This window comes from Furipterus horrens, unplaced genomic scaffold, assembly GCF_987537825.1.
Source record: "Furipterus horrens unplaced genomic scaffold, mFurHor1.1.pri manual_scaffold_5, whole genome shotgun sequence".
Classification (NCBI taxonomy): Eukaryota; Metazoa; Chordata; class Mammalia; order Chiroptera; family Furipteridae; genus Furipterus; species Furipterus horrens.
Window position 1 is genome coordinate 115,059,645 of NW_028327175.1, and position 16,041 is coordinate 115,075,685.

Here is a 16,041-nt window from a genome sequence, read left to right on the forward strand (position 1 = left end):
ATTCCAGATAGATTACTGAATTTTTTTCAAAGGAAAACAAAAAAAAAAAAAAATGAAATTAAATATTAACATAGATCTTTCTAAGGCTAGATGCAATCTAAATCACTAAAGAAAAAAATGAAAAGTTTTTTTTTCTTTTTTTCAATTACAGTTTACTTTTAATATTATCTTGTATTAGTTTCAAGTAACAGCATAGTGGTTAGACAATCAAATCCTTTACAAAGTATTCCCCCCCAATATTTTCAGTACTCACCTGGCACCATACAAAAGGTGAAGTTTTTAATAATACTCCCACAACAAAAAAATAAAACTGAAATGTACAAGAACTAAAAGTGCTCATAGCAAATATGATAGAATTAGAGTAGTATGTTAGTTTTATGAAATAATTTGATAACTCAAGACAAAAAGCTCACAGAAGAAGAAACAATTAAAAACCAAAGGTATTTTAAAGGCCTAGTAATCAAAATATACCACACAAAAAGTTGCTATTTTTAGCTGGTTAAATCAAGTAGAATGAAGTTTTAATGTATTTATGGATGCTTGTTTTTTGTTTTTAAATGATGTACTCAGTGCTGGTGATTTGAGACCTTGCTGATGATTCAGCCCCATTGGAAAGCCATTTGTCTACATTTATTAAGAGCTTAAAAACTATTTGGAGTCTGTTTTATTCTTAGAGACCTAAATTCAAAACGTAGAGGGGAAGTATTATACATAAAGATATTTGTTGGAGTCATTTATAACTAAAAGCAGTCTAGATATCAAACTGTAGGGGATCCATTAGTAAATCCAGGTATGTCTCTTAATGGAATATTTTGCAGCCATCCATTTTAAGTGGTAATTATAAGAGACTACAATATGGTAGATGTAAGTCTTACAAAATATTAAAAGTTGGATACAAAATAGTAGGTTCAAATTATTCTAATTACTTTTTAAATGCCTTTGGAAAAGGGAAATGCACTAAAATATCAGTGATGTGTTTTGTCATGAGATGTTCTGGGTGATCTTAATTTTCAGAGGAGAAAATTTAGTGTTTTTAGATCCCCAGAAACATCTCAGTAACAGATAACAGCCTCCCAACCCCAGCCATGCTTCTCTGGCACGATGCTGACAACTCAGGGCACTGCACGGTTGGTTTTGCTACAGCCAGGACAGCCACACAGGGCTGCAAACAAGCACTGTTCACATCCTATCTTCAAACAGGAATCCTTCAGCAGACACTTGTTTTGTGTTTACTGTGAAGTAGAACATCAGTCTAGGCACCAGGTATGCAAAACCACAAGACAGTCCTTAAGAGGCCCCAACTACTTCCCTCGAGAAGTCAGGTTAGACTGCCAGCTCTGGTGTCCTGGGCTCCCAGCCTCAGCTTCAGTCTCCTGCCTTGGGAGGCCAGCCAGGAGGACTGGGCACTATGTCTATGGCCTGGTTGTCATGTTTGTTGTGTACCGCCTGCAGCTCACGTTAGGATCTGTGACTTTTGCAGTGTGATTTGTTCATCCAGGAGGGGGCCCGCCTGGGAAGAACCCCCGCTGAAGTTGTTTCAACTTGTGACATCACCTTTGCCTGTGTGTCGGATCCAAAGGCGGCCAAGGATGTAAGGATCCCCTCCCTCCCCTCCACGTCTCAGATTGTGGCCAGGAAAGCTGGCTGGCTTCCTCCCCTTCTCCCCTGCACACGGAGTGAGTGTCGTCTGCCTATGGGGGGTTGAATTTCCCATCTGGGGGCCATCTCCCATTGTGAAGGGTGTTTGCATAAATTGAATACAGACTTCCTTTAATTCAGAACAAAGAATGAAAATGGCTAGGATCCCTGAGGTCTGTACTGAAATAGTCTGATGTATTCTTGTTGAGCTGAAAGCTTTGGGGCTGAGTGTGCTTTTGCTCCATGTGCCAAGTTCCTATGTTTAGCTATGGCTGTATTTGTATGTTTTAAAAGTTCAAGCGCAATAGTCATCTTGTTAAACTGGTGACTAGTCTAATCCAAGTAAATCCAAAGAAGCCTCAAAACTAAGCACCAAGGTTCCATTTCTTAAATGGGAAATTATTAATAAAAGAAACATTTTTTTTTAAAGATAAATGGGAACATGCTAGAATTTTTTTTTTTAATCTTGCTTATTTATTTCCTTTTCCCTTTTCAGCCCTAACATTTATTAGCTCCTAATTAGGAAATGAGCCCAAAAAGCAAATGGATTCTGACTTGAGGGCTAAGGGGCTCCTGGGTATCTGGCTGGGTGCCTGGGCTATTGCTTCTCCCTTGTGTCCCCACAGCTGGTGCTGGGCCCCAGTGGTGTGCTGCAAGGGATTCGTCCCGGGAAGTGCTACGTGGACATGTCAACAGTGGATGCTGACACAGTCACCGAGCTGGCCCAGGTAGCGGCCTTGTTCGGGCTGGCCCTCCAGCATCATTTTGGTTGGAGCCCAAGACCCAGATTGACCATGCCCATGTCTGGCCAACTTGGTTACTCTAGAGCCAAAGCCAGAGAGAAGAGAGGCCAGTAGCTTTGGGACTAGCCTATCTTCACTCTCTACCTTCAAAACTGCAGCTAGTCTAAGTGGCCATGAGAGGAGAGGTGCTGTCCAGCTGGGATGGGCACCAGGTTCTGTAGCTGCCAGCCTCACAGAAGCAATCCAAGCTACCAGGACAACCTTTTTAATTTAAGTATCTATCTGCAGTTGGTACTAGTAGAGTATTCCTCCTGCTTGAGCTGCTGGGCCCAAGTGAAATAGTGGTGACTTGTAGCCCATCTGTGTTCTGAGAGTGGCTGAAGTCAGAGAAGGGTCATGTCCATAGGAGGTGTGGTTGGCCAAGGAGTTGGCACAGCCATGTTTGGTTAAAATCTTTGGTCTTTATAAGAAATTTAGAGTAATTGGGAACTTATGAGAAGAGCCCAGCCTCTGTTTACTGCATGTAAATCAGGCATCTGTTTGAGGACAGTCTGCGGGCCCTCCCACAGCATTGGTCCAGCACCTTGGTATAGATGCCAGCTTTGGGGCCTCAGTGTAGAGGGCCAAGTACTCCCACCTGAGGACACTCCTTGTTCCCTGCCCAGACTCCTGGGAGAGGCAAGGCCTCCAGAAGCTGTGACTTTCCTTTCCAGGTGATTGTGTCCAGGGGGGGCCGCTTTCTGGAAGCCCCAGTCTCAGGGAACCAGCAGCTGTCTAATGATGGGATGTTGGTGATCTTAGCAGCCGGAGACAGGGGCTTATATGAGGACTGCAGCAGCTGCTTCCAGGCAATGGGGAAGACCTCCTTCTTTCTAGGTAACATATCTGCCCACCTGTCGGGCCACATCCCCTCTAGACTGCACTGATGACAACGTCAATCCCGCACGGCCTCTCTGCCTGGGGCCCCCGTGGGAAGGTTTCCTTTGACTTGCACAGTCAGTGCCTGGAAGGAGGAAGAGCCAGAAGGGTCAGAGCCAGTTCTGTCGGGGGCAGGTGAATGGGGTCTTCCCTGGGTGTAGAGGTGGGTCCGAGCAGGGATGAGGGGGGGCAGAAAATCCCTGCCTGCTGGATTCTTGGGAAGTGACCATGATTCTTTGTCCTGGGCAGGTGAGGTTGGCAATGCAGCCAAGATGATGCTGATTGTGAACATGGTCCAGGGGAGTTTCATGGCCACCATCGCTGAGGGGCTGACCCTGGCCCAAGTGACAGGCCAGTCCCAGCAGACACTCTTGGACATCCTCAATCAAGGACAGTTGGCCAGCATCTTTCTGGACCAGAAGTGCCAAAGTAAGTTGCCTTTGGCCTCTTCTTGCATTATATTTTTGATTAGAGCTGAGGAACTGGGTCAGGCAGCTGTCACAACATTCTGCTCTTCAGGGGCTCACTGGGTATGAAAGATGTACTCATAAGTCAGTCCATGCCCTCAGGGAGAGAGGGTCCAGACACAACGGCGGACAGGAGTTGAGGGTACAGGCTGGGAACTGATGTCTTGGGTGTCTGAGGGAGGCGGAAATGCTAGGTGTTGAGACCTGATGTTACTGCAGGTGGTTTCTTACTTAGGCCCGTCCAGTTCTTCTGATAAGTGGCTTTCTCTCCTCAGATATTCTGCAAGGAAACTTTAAGCCTGATTTCTACCTGAAATACATTCAGAAGGATCTTCGCTTAGCCATTGCGCTAGGCGACGCCGTCAACCATCCAACTCCTATGGCAGCTGCAGCCAATGAGGTAACTAACTGCAAGAGCCGGTGGCACAAGTCCCAGCAGCCTTCCCTTTATTTTTCTTCTATTATTCCTCCCTTCTACTTATTTTGGCTCTTCTTTGCTCTCTGGTCTAACCTCTCAGGGTAGAATGTTAGGTTGTTGATTTAGACCTCCCTTTTCCAACAGGAGCATTAAAAGCTGGACACCTCCTTCTGAGCAATACTTTTATTTCCTTTGTGATTTCTTCTTTGACCTGTGGATTACTTCAAAGTTTATTGAATATTTAGGGTTTTCCTAGATGCCTTAATGGTTTTTGATTTCTAGTGATCTCTTCTGTAGTCAAAGAATATGCCCTGTATGACTTTTTAACTCTTTAAATTTATTTGGCCCAGCAGATAGGTCTGTCTTGCTGGATGTGCCATGTGCACATAAGACTATTCTGCAGTTTTGGATGCTGTGTTTTGCAGATATCAGTTAGGTCAAGGTGATCGGTAGTATTTTTTATATCATCTTTACTGACTTTTCCTCTGGTCCTTTCAGTTTCTGAGAAAGGGATATTAAAATCTCAAATTATGATTGTGAGATTGTCTGTTTCTTTAATTCTGTCCATTTTGCTTAATGCCTTTGAAACTCTTATGGTGTTTTCCTGATGAATTTGCCCTTTCATTATTATTATGAAATGTCTCTTGATCTTTGTCTTAAAGTGTATTGTCTGTTTTTAATAACGAACACATTTTATGAAACACATAGATTCATTTATTTTAGAAGCTGTATCTTCAAGTGCTATAAGCTGATAACATGTTTTCATTCAAGTTAAAACTTACAAGGCTCAAGTGAATTATTCCAGGAATGAGAGTGTAAAAGAACAAAAACACAATATTGCTTTTTTCAGACCTGCCTTTTCAAAGTTTATAATATTTTGTCCCTAAATTCTATATCTTCTATTCCTTCCTTGTGTGAATATCTCAGAGTACTTACTTCACACTTGGAGGTTGCAGTACAGTGTCAGGTTTCTCCTGTGTCACCTGTGGATTCACTCTTGGCTGTAGATTCATCTCTTGATGAGTTTGTCTTTAACTGTAGTTACTTCTGAACGGTTCTGTGTGTGGCTTGTATTGACTCCTCTTATGATGTGATTTCTGACTTGCCGCCACCATCATTCATTAGCTTGGAAAGAGACATTTTGGTTAATTTCTCAGTGGAGTGTGGCCATTTGTTTGGATAGTGTGACTTTATGCTCTCTACTCATTGGATCTTAAAGTTAACTTGTCCGTTAATATTTAGTCTGTCTTGAAGTCTGTTGTGTGATTGGATGCAGAGCTATTGGTTTATTATTTGATTGCTTTTTCTCCCTTCTGGCTTTTGTTTGTTCCTCCTTTCATGCCTTATGTGTTATTTGAATATTTTTTTAGAATTTCATTTTATATATCTATTGGCTTGTTTGATCCTCATCTTGAAGACATGCTTATTGATTTTTAGAGAGGGGAAAGGAGGGAGAGAAAGAAGGAGAGAAAAATTGCTGTGAGAGAGAAACATCTATCAGTTACCTCTCGTATGCATCCTGACCAGGTACTGAAGTCACAACCTAGGCACATGCCCTGACCAGGAATCAAACCTGCAGCCTTTCAATTTACTGGACTACATTCCAACCAACTGAGCCCGCACCAGCCAAGGCTCTGTTGGCTTTTTAATGATGCATTATTTTCCTTCTATTTTTGTACTAAGCATTGGAATATGCATTTAACTTCATGGCCTGCTTAGAGTTAATATTTACTGAAAACATAGATCCATCTACCACTCTGTTCCTCATCCTTTAAGTCAGGGTTTCTCATCCTGGGCACTATTAACTTTTTGTTGTGGGACTTGTCCTGTGTATTGCAGGATGTTAACAGCTTCCCTATTCACTATCCGCTAGCTCTGCCAGCAACACCCCCATAGAAAATATATCCAGACATTACCAATATTCTCTGGAAGGTGAAATCCCTCAGGTTGAGAATCCGTGCTTTAGGTTACAGATGTGCTGTGTCTTACATATGCCTTTGTTTTAAACCCACCAGTGTTGAAATGTTTTACTTTAAGTAGTCATATGTATTTTAAAGAAATTAAGAGGAGAAATAATTTTATAATTTTTCTAATTTATGATTTCCAGTGTTCTTTCCATTCCTTTCTGAAGAATTGAATTCTCTCTGGTGTTAATTCCTTTCAGCAAGGAGAACTTGGTTTTAGCATTTCTTGTAATGCAGGTCTGCTGATGACAATTGGTTTTATCTGGAAAAGTCTTTAGCCTTCATTCTGAGTTACAGCTTCACCTGAGCTGTAATGGACACTCAGTTATGTGGCTCCAACTGGACTATGTTTTAAAAAAAAAACAAAAACGCAGTCCTGGCCAGGTGGCTCAGTTGGTTAGAGCGTTGTCCTAATATACCAAGGTTGAGGGTTTGTCCATGTTCAGGGCACATACAAGAGGTAACCAGTGAATGCATAAATATGTGGAGCAATTAATCGATATTGCTCTCTCTCCCACTCTCCTCGTTCCTGTCTCTTTCTCTAAAATCAATAAATAGAATTTTTTTTTTAATGGAGCCAGCCATGTGGGGGAGGAACCTTGTATCCAGTTGCAATCACTGCTGTGACTGTCTGAACATGTTGAACAATGGCTTTTTAATTCTTTTCATATATCTAGAAGTCACCTTCTATCTCCAGGGCAGCTATTAATTGCCAAGCACCATACTAGGCTCTGGGGACAGGTTGGTGTACATTTTAATGGAAGGAGGCACAAAATAAGCACATGAGTATTTAAACAAGAATTTCAGATGGGTAGAAATATGAATGAAATAGAACACAGTAAGTAGATAGAGGTGACCAGGGTAAAGTATTGCAGTTACTGCTTTAGGTGAGGTGGTCAGGAAAAGCCTTTGGGAAGGAGCCAGCTATGCTGAGGGAAGGGCCTCCTATGCAGAGGAAAACCCAGAGAATAACATGGGAAGTCCTTGGAGGGTCTTTTTAGCAAGAAGGCACATAGTTATAATACTAACAACACTGAGCTCTGCCTCTGTGGTGACACTTGGAACATTATTCATCCTCACTCCATTTAACCCTCTCCATAACCCTGTTACCTTCTCCATGATATCAAAAAAGCAGTGGCTGAGGTACTTTGTCCAATTCAGCGAAGGAGCCAGGAGTCATACCCAGAAAGCTGGGACTCCAAAACCTACCTATCTAACCACATCTAGAACTACCTCCACAAAGCAAAACAGATCTGAGTCTTTAAGTCAGCTGTGTGGTCAGAGACTCATCCCATCTAATTTTTTTTCAGGTGTACAAAAGAGCCAAGGCACTGGACCAGTCTGACAACGATATGTCTGCCGTGTACCGGGCCTACATACACTAAGCCCCCAGTCCCCTAATCTTCCCTCTGACCCCCTCTTCCTCACATGGGGTTGAGGTCCTGGGACTTCACTCTGGACCAGTCCACCTGTCTCCATCTCCTTTTATACAGACTTGAGACCTGCCATCAGCACAGCACACAGCATTACTCTTCCCCTGAAGGTCTTGGGAAGGGGAGAGGTGTCAGCAGGATTGATTGGCCTGTGGCAAAGCTCTTGAGCTGGGCACTGGCCTCCAAACCTGTGTACACAGACACACACACACACACCACACACTGGCTCTTACTCCAGGATAGAAGCTGCCCAGAAACTGCTGCCTGGCTTTTTTCCCCTTCTTTCAAGCTTTTCTCATCTCAGACCCCTTCCAGTCCAAGGAACTAGAATCAGCAGTGGGAACTGGAAGCCTTCCCCACTGGATTTCTTGTGGAGAGAGGCTCTGGGCCAAAATGAACCAGCACAGACTAAACAGAGGATCCTTGGGCCCTCCACCCTCAGGTGACCAGATGATGAGGATTTAAGCTACCAATGTGCAACCAACTCTCCAGAAATGCCTTTGTGAACTGCAAAGAGATTGGCAAAGTCAAGCAAAGACAGGGCTGTGGCTTTCCAGGGAGAGCAGCAGTCAGCCTGTAGGTAGGTGAGCCTCAAAGAAGCCTGCTCTCCCTCACTGCTCTTCAGCACTCATCCTAGAAGTCACCATCACTATGGATCCCTGGGCTGGGATCAGACTTCCTTGCTTTGGTGTAGGGAGAGCTCACTCCTCAACAAGCTGTTCTAGTATTTGGATTTGCACCCCAGCCCTTGGGAAGGGGTTCCTGAGGGCCACCAGTGAGGAGTGAAGAGGGAATTGAAGGGCTCCTTCATGTTTCCATTATGCCACAGACTCTTCACCTGGTTGTGAAGTAGCACTCTGACCCAGGTCCCGTCATAGTGGCCCCACCCTCTCCAGCTCCTGTACAAGTCCTCTGCATGCCCATCTCTCCATTCTCCTTCCTTTCTCTTCCTCCCACGGAGAGTATTTCTTCTGTCTGCCTGTCCCTTTGGCCCAGACCCAGCCTGACTAGGGATGACCATTTCTTAGGCTCAGCTCTTGAAACAGAATGAGTGTCTTCACTTCAGCCAGTAGCTTGGTCTTTGGTGCTTCCAGGGCCCTGGGGTCTGTCAGGGAAAAGGAGAAGTGGGCCTGACTGAAACTGAACTAACTGACCCTCAGAGGTGGGTCTAAGACACCCTTGAGAACCTAGAATTTCTTCTTGGATAGGGGACCAGAGGGGCTTGGAATGTGGCATAAGAACAAGGAGAAGTCACCTAAAGGATGTCAATGTTGTCTGCCTCTGCATGGGTTCTTTTCAGTCATACTTTGCCAGGAGGTCAGCATTTATAGTGAATATATAATTATATAAATGAGTTGGCCACACTGGTGTGGGTCTCTACCCCTCACAACCTTGGCCCTATTCCACTGATCAGAACCCAGGTTATAGGGTCTCAAAGGGCAAGAAGGATGCTGGTGGGTTTTTGGCACAGTTGATTTCACTGGGATTTTGAATTCTGTCTGAACACAAAGCCTGTTATAGTCCTAGCTGGACACTGGGGGGTGGGAATGGGGAAAGATGCTGTAATGAAACTGGTTAGTCAATGTTGTCTTAATATTGTTGACAATTCTGTAAAGTTCCTTTTTATGAATATTTCTGTTTAAACTATCTCACGTTTGTTTTTGAAATCCTTCCCTTTTAAGGAGAAAATGTGACACTTGTGAAAAAGCTTGTAAGAAAGCCCCTCCTCTGCCACCTTTTTTTCCCCTTTAAATGACAAATCTGGTAATTAAGGTTGTGAATTTTTATTTTTGCTTTGTTTTTAATGAACATGTCTTTCAGAATAGAATTGTGTGATGTTTAAATGGCAAAAAAAAAAAAAAGATGATTTTGTGCAATTAACAAAAGGCTACTGCAAGCAGAATAAAACGTTTCTTGGTAACACAACTGTGACTGACAACCTTGGTGGTGGAGGGAGCAGGGCGGAGGATAACTCAGCGGGGCACGGGCACCGGCCTTGGCGAGGCCTAACCCGAGCAGGTTACCCCCTCAGCCAATCGCGGGGCACGGCAAGAGAAGGCCATTTCGCCGGCCAATGGAGCGCAAGTGGGCACGGGCTCCCTATCAGATCCCGGAAGAGGCGGGTTGAGGGCCGCGGCACTCCAAAGAGCAGCCCTGCTGCGGATGCCGGCGGCATCCTGGGCGAGCCGGCGAGAACGAGTTCTTACTGCAGCCAGTGTGGTTCCATTCTACCGTGCCGGGAGCCAGGGGCGGGGCGGGCGTTCTCCCAGCCAATCATTGGAGTGAGGATGTGGTTAAGGGGCGGGACTAGTTCCCTTTAGGCCAATAGACGGTGGGGATGGGCTCGGGTGCTGAGTACTGCCTGAGAAGCGGGCGCTGACCGCTGGCCGGAGACCGTAGCTGGACAGCAAGCAACAGCAATGGCGACCGCGATGGCAGCCACAGCAGTGGAGCGTGCAGTGCTGGTGAGACGCGTGGGCAGTCGGGCGGGACGGGGTTGGGGCGTCGGGTCCAGGCGGTTGACAGCGGCCTGTCCCCACAGGAGGAAGAATTCCGCTGGCTGCTGCACGACGAGGTGCACGCTGTGCTGAGGCAGCTGCAGGACATCCTGAAGGTAACGCCTCGCGGGGCGGCTAGGGCCTTTGCGCTCGCCCACCCTTCCCTGGCTCGGCTCCTTCCCCCGGCCGGCGTCCCTAGTTCCTGCTGTGTACTCGACGCGCAGTGTTCAAAGGGGTTTTTGTCGTTAGTGGACTTGGGGCCCAGTTGGGGGACGCCAGCAGGTACATACCCGATTCCGCAAGCAGCGTGTGAGCTCCGTGGACCTGGGATGAGTCCCGGGGTCCGGACGGGGTAAGCCTTCTTCGAAGCAGTAACATTTAATGTGAGGCCAAAGACCCCAGCATTGTGATATTAGCCAAGTACTCAATCTCTCTGGGCCTCCCTTTCGTCATTTGCAAAAAGGATGTAACAGTACCTGCCTCACAGTGCTGCCGTGAAGATAAGCCTGTCAACTCACAAAATGCCCAGGCATTGCCTGGTATGAGCAGCATTGCGGGTTGTCGTGACTACTGTGGTTCCCTGACCCTGTTCCTCACACTGGAGCATCTTAACCGACCTGGGAGAGTATTCCTCTTCTATATCCCCATGCTAGGCACTGTAGTTGTTCAGGGAAGAGTGAAGGAGCAGGTATTGCCTCCGGGAGGACCTGAAACTCAGGCCATGGGGGAGGAGTCAGAGAAGTGGGGAAGTGCCCTGGAGGCTTGGGGAAGGTGTTCCTGTGAGTCCAGCCTACCTCTTCCTCTCCTAGCTGATTTGGATGTGGGGCCTCTGAAAGGAGCACTGGGCTGGATTGAGTGAACTTTGCCCCACTCCCCTCTGTCCCTCAGGAGGCCTCTCTCCGCTTCACTCTGCCTGGCTCAGGCACAGAGGACCCTGTCAAGCAAGAAAACTTCATTCTGGGCAGCTATGGGTGAGCCCTGGCTCAGTGGACACCTCTGGGATGGGCTCCTTAGGAGGGTGGGACACCTGGGTTAGAACATCGTGTGACAGATAGCCAGAAGTAGGCTGCTGGGATGGCTGGGTGGTAGAAGGGATTAGCTGCAGGCTGCTCTGACTCCCATGTTTTGTAGCACAGACCAGGTGAAGGGCGTGCTGACTCTGCAAGGGGATGCGCTGAGCCAGGCGGTGAGTCCCTGGCCCCTCTTCCCTTTCCATGTTGCTGGAGAAGCCAGTGAGGAAGATCGTGGGGTTCTGCTGCTTAGCTCTACCATCGGCTGGCTGTATGACACTGGGCAGGATTCTTGACCATTTTGAGCCCGTTTCCTCATTTGTAAAATGAGATTGGTGTGTGGTTTCAGTAAGAAGTGCAGGAAGGGGATGCTTTGCTCATGGCGCAGCCCTGAGTCTGGGCCCAGTGAAGCATGGGCATTGGCAGGATTAGGCCGGCCCCAGATCAAAGTGGAATAAGCAAACATCCGAGCTCCATTTGCACCCGACCCTGTGCCAGTTGCCAAGGTGTTGGAGAAGGTCCCTCTCCTTCACGAGTAGGTGTTCAGTCCATCAACCTGTGCAGGTATTCTCTGCCTAGTCACAGATCTCCTCCCAGCCAAGGCTACCTTCCCCTTCCTTGGTTTCTTCTCGTTCATTTATTTGTGGTTCCTCTTGGGCCTGAGTTCCTGTTCCCTGACCTCCCTGTTCGCCCCCATGATGTTGGGAGTCCTTCCCCCTTCGCCCTGGAAATGGCTGGGGCCTAAACCACCACTGTTTCAGCCTTTGGCTTAAAGGCTCAGAGTGGACAAAAGCTGAAGGGCATCCTTCTGCCCAGCTTATCCCAGTCTCACCCATTAGGATGTGAACCTGAAGATGCCCCGGAACAACCAGCTGCTGCATTTTGCCTTCCGGGAGGACAAGCAGTGGAAGTTGCAGCAGGTAACCAGGCCTTTCCCTGACTAGGGCTCAGGCCACAAGCGCAGGCAGGGGCAGGCCTGCACAGTGGTGCTAAGGCCTCCAGGGGCTGGACACTTATGATTTGCTGCCACAGCAAGCCTAGTAGGGTGTTTCCTAGCAGTGAAGCTGGGGGTGGGTGGAGCCTGGGGCTCCAGAGGCTAACCTTATGGGAGGTGAACCTGTCGACTCCCAAGGCCCCAGCCAAAGCCACAGGGATTTCCCCCTGAACAAGTCACTCCCTTCCCATACCTCCAGGGGCTTCCCATGCTCTTGAGGACAAAGTCCATGCTCCCTATCAACTCCTGTGTGACTGGGACCCAGCTTTTGCTCCCCCCAAAACTGCCTACCAGTAGTCTCCACCTCCTGGCCTTTGCTCTTTCTTGTCCCTCTGCCTGGAATCCTGTCCACCAGCTTTTCTCATGACAAGAGTGATGAATGTCAGCTAAGAGTCACTTCTTTGGGGCCTTCTCTGACCCCTCACTGTTACTCTGTTTATTTCTGTGGGTGAGTCATGCAGTCTGTTATCTTGAGCCTTTACTCTGTTATATTCTGTTCTCCTTTAGAAAATGAGCTAGATGAGGCCAGGAACCAAGCCTGCCTTAGTGTGTGCCTTGTGCCCGGCATCCAGTCAGGGCTAGAAGTCCACAGTTGTGGGGGAGGGGTCAGGCAAGCAGCACCCACCCACTCCTCTGAGTATGACAGCCCCTCAGAGCGCAGGCCCATGGGCTAAAGCTGTGAGACTGGCTGCTATGAATCTGGCACATCACCCTGCTGGGGCCCAGCCCACTAACCACAGAGTGGACACTTTTCAGATCCAGGATGCCAGGAACCACGTGAGCCAAGCCATTTACCTTCTCAACAACCGGGATGAGAGCTACCAGTTCAGGACAGGAGCAGAGGTCCTTAAGGTAGGCTGCCTGCAGGGACAAGGGAGCCAGGTTCCCCACACTTAGCCCTGACTTCTGACCAGTTTCCTGGAGAACTCTGCCCTCACGTCCTCAGGTATAGCTGACAGTTGATCCTTCATCTCTCAATGTACACATGTCCACCCAGAATCAGACCTGGCTTCTAATTCCCAGGGCCTCTGCTATAAGTCATTTACTTAGCCACTCTGTGCCTCAGTATCCTTTCCTGTAAAAGGGGGACAAGGTGTAGTGAGTACTAATTGTGATAATGCAGGTAAAGCGGCCCCTAGTAAGTGCTCAGTAAATAGTAGCTGTCAGTAGTAGTACTAGCAATAGGAGAAAAAAACAAACTTGAAATTAAAGTCAATTCACAAAGCATGGAGGAAGGAGCTGAGTCTGGATGCCCCAGACTTGTGTGTGGCCTCAGGTGATTTACCTGCCCTCTCTGGACCTCTGATTCTCCATATGAAACTTGGAACTAAATGGACTGAGGTCCTTCCCAGAACTGTGACTGCCCTGAGGTGGGTGTAAGCTGCAGCCCATATGCCTCCACCCAACAGATTTCACTTTCCTGGGAGACAGGTCATCCTAGCATTCACAGCAATAGCTGGAAGCAGTGGAAGCTGGGGCTCTAAGGAATCCAAGCCAGGGCTTTGCTGTGTGGTAAAGGAAAGGGATGAGTTCTAGAGAGTTCCACTGTTCAGTGGCTATATGACCATACCCTTTAAGAGCCTTAAGAGTTTTTTCACGTGTGAAAATGCGGATTGTACCTGACTTAAGGCATCAACTCAGCTGTCTCACTGCCTCTTCCAGGAAGCTCTCCCTTGCCACTTGTACCCTAACTAGATTAGGGCCCCTTCTAAACTCTTCATTGCTTGCACCCCCAACCACCAAGCCCTCATGCCCCTGGGACTTAACTCTTGGCATCTCATTTCCCACTGGACCTGCCCCTAGAATTCCATGCAGTAGAACCTCCTGGATGAGTGGTTCACAGTAGACATCCTACCCTCTTCCCCTGACTGGAGCCCAGTTAGTTGCATTTTTAACAAGCCCCCTGCTTTGGAAGGGTTCCAGCTCTGAGACCAGGACCACCAGGGCAGGGACTGAGAGCTCTAACTTTGTTGATCCCTGATGCTGGGGTGGCAGGGATGAGATCAGGACCAGGCTCCACTGCCCTCACAGCAGCTGTAACCAGCCCCCTCTCCCTAGTTGATGGACGCTGTGATGCTGCAACTGACGAGAGCTCGCAACCGGCTCACCACCCCAGCTACCCTCACTCTGCCTGAGATCGCCGCCAGTGGCCTCACGGTCAGTGTCTTGGACCAGGAGAGTGGATCCCCTAGGAAAGGGACACAGGGGTGTCCCAAATTATCAGTGGGAGTCCTATGTCTATGCACAGTTTTCATCCTCAGCTTTCATCCTGTGTTCTTCCCCCACCTTATCCCCCGCCCCCTGCCCCCAAATATATCACCCCTGGTCTGAGTCAGTGCTTCTCAAGCCTGGCAGAGCAGGAAGTTACCCAGGGCACCTGGGAAGAGTCTGGATGTCCCAGTTCATAAGATGAGGGCTGAGATCCCCCCAGGTGGTTCTTGGGGGGCTTCTGCTGGCCCTTTCCTCATCCCACCTGCCTGCCTGTCCCCCAGCGTATGTTCTCCCCTGCCTTGCCCTCCGACCTGCTGGTCAACGTCTACATCAACCTTAACAAGCTCTGTCTCACCGTGTACCAGCTGCACACCCTGCAGCCTAATTCCACCAAGGTGAGCAGGACCCCTCCAACCTCCAAGCCCCCACCTCTTACTTCCACTAGCCCATGCCCTACAGTGCCAAGGGCCTGACCAGGTCTGGTTCTCTTCTGCCTAGAACTTCCGCCCAGCTGGAGGCTCTGTGCTCCACAGCCCTGGGGCCATGTTGTAAGTACAGCTGGGAGGGGTGCCCTGGAGCGCCCTCTGCACCTACCTCAGAGGCTGGGGGACTAAGGGACCCTCACCTCTCCCTGCAGTGAGTGGGGCTCCCAGCGTCTGGAAGTGAGCCACGTGCACAAAGTGGAGTCCGTGATCCCATGGCTCAATGATGCCCTTGTCTTCTTCACCGTCTCCCTGCAGCTCTGCCAGCAGCTCAAGGATAAGGTGGGGGGACAGGAGTGGTGAGGTCTGGGCTGTACCACAGCCTCAGACAGATGAGGCCAGCCAGGCAACAGGCTGCTTAGGCCATTGATTTTTGGGGTCATGCCAAGGGCTCTTCTCACCTCCAAAGCACCTCCAAACCTTAAGGTCTTTTTGTGCCCTCTGCACACACCAGGCAGGTGGGCCATGGTGCTGCCAGGCACCAGTACCTTCTCCCTGATGCAATGCCCTTGGATAACCTTGAAATGTCAAGTCACAGGGTGCAACAGGGGCCACACACCCCCAGCACCACCACTCACCATGTCCCCCCAACCTTCCTTTCTAGATCTCGGTGTTCTCCAGCTACTGGAGCTACAGGTCTTTCTAAGCAGAGCACCCAAGAGCCTGTCCCCCCGAGAAGTGGCCCCTACCCAGGGTGTCCCCGTTCCCACCACACATAACCCTTGGATTGCAGGCCAGAGCCAGCACTAGGGTCTACTCTCTTCCCTCCTTGCCTGTTCTGCCTATCACACTTGCACAGATGGGAGTGAACACGAACCTCTGGGATGAAGGGAAGCCAACTTGCTTTTTGTTTTGGATGGGGGTGGGTCAGGAAGGTGGGTCAAGAAGTGGCCCACATTCCACGCCCTGCCCTTTGGACTCAAGGTAGAGCCCAGCCCTGTACTCTCCTTCCTCCCTGTTTCACTGCCTTCCTGCTGGGCTGCCAGGGGTTGGTGAGGGGCAGCCACACTCCCCCTCACGCTGGAAGTTGAGGGGTGGGCAGTGCCCTAAGCTGTGAGTTGGGAGGGAAGGAGGAGGAAAGGGCAGACAGAAGCCACCTACCATGAGCTGGGGTGCCCTTGACTGTTTATTCAGCAACCCCACCAGGGCCTCCAAGAAATAAAGATTATCTGACTTTGCCTAGACTCCTCTGTCTTGTCTGTCTGAGTGGGGGCCAAATTGGGGGGTCCCTGATTGTCAGGAATTAGGTGGAGTTCCCAGTGACT

At 48.7% G+C, this 16,041-nt stretch overlaps 2 protein-coding genes across 8 annotated transcripts in view; both read left to right on the plus strand.

Annotated features, from left to right (window-relative positions):
* GLYR1 (glyoxylate reductase 1 homolog) overlaps positions 1 to 9,507 on the plus strand; it is a 35,823-nt gene extending 26,316 nt beyond the window's left edge. For 2 of the 5 annotated variants that reach the window (XM_090277068.1, XM_090277072.1), the window contains 6 exons: positions 1,481 to 1,591; positions 2,265 to 2,366; positions 3,095 to 3,257; positions 3,549 to 3,728; positions 4,042 to 4,166; positions 7,459 to 9,507. In XM_090277068.1, coding sequence (XP_090133194.1) covers positions 1,481 to 1,591; positions 2,265 to 2,366; positions 3,095 to 3,257; positions 3,549 to 3,728; positions 4,042 to 4,166; positions 7,459 to 7,533 — 756 coding nt within the window. In that variant the 3' untranslated portion in view covers positions 7,534 to 9,507. The remainder of the gene's footprint in view (positions 1 to 1,480; positions 1,592 to 2,264; positions 2,367 to 3,094; positions 3,258 to 3,548; positions 3,729 to 4,041; positions 4,167 to 7,458) is intronic. The other 3 variants (XM_090277071.1, XM_090277073.1, XM_090277070.1) reach the window with 2 other exon arrangements.
* Positions 9,508 to 9,722: 215 nt separating this feature from the next.
* On the plus strand, positions 9,723 to 15,960 carry ROGDI (rogdi atypical leucine zipper). Of its 3 annotated transcripts, none has more exons than XM_090277075.1 (11): positions 9,723 to 10,046; positions 10,124 to 10,195; positions 10,968 to 11,050; positions 11,211 to 11,265; positions 11,929 to 12,009; positions 12,840 to 12,935; positions 14,142 to 14,240; positions 14,660 to 14,689; positions 14,793 to 14,842; positions 14,932 to 15,058; positions 15,381 to 15,960. In XM_090277075.1, exons 1-11 carry the CDS (start codon positions 10,002 to 10,004, stop codon positions 15,420 to 15,422), a joined length of 780 nt encoding a protein of 259 aa, XP_090133201.1. In that variant the 5' UTR covers positions 9,723 to 10,001; the 3' UTR covers positions 15,423 to 15,960. The 3 variants fall into 3 exon arrangements, with proteins under 3 accessions (XP_090133201.1, XP_090133202.1, XP_090133200.1); XM_090277074.1 differs by having other exon boundaries at positions 9,725 to 10,046; positions 14,576 to 14,689; XM_090277076.1 differs by lacking the exon at positions 14,660 to 14,689.
* Positions 15,961 to 16,041: the final 81 nt, after the last annotated feature.

Bases quoted from the DNA above. Each gene is read 5' to 3' on its own strand.
- ROGDI (XM_090277074.1), top strand. From the start codon at position 10,002: ATGGCGACCGCGATGGCAGCCACAGCAGTGGAGCGTGCAGTGCTG. The intron at 10,047-10,123 runs GTGAGACGCGTG...CTGTCCCCACAG, and splicing joins CAGTGGAGCGTGCAGTGCTG to GAGGAAGAATTCCGCTGGCT. The intron at 14,843-14,931 runs GTAAGTACAGCT...CTCTCCCTGCAG, and splicing joins CACAGCCCTGGGGCCATGTT to TGAGTGGGGCTCCCAGCGTC.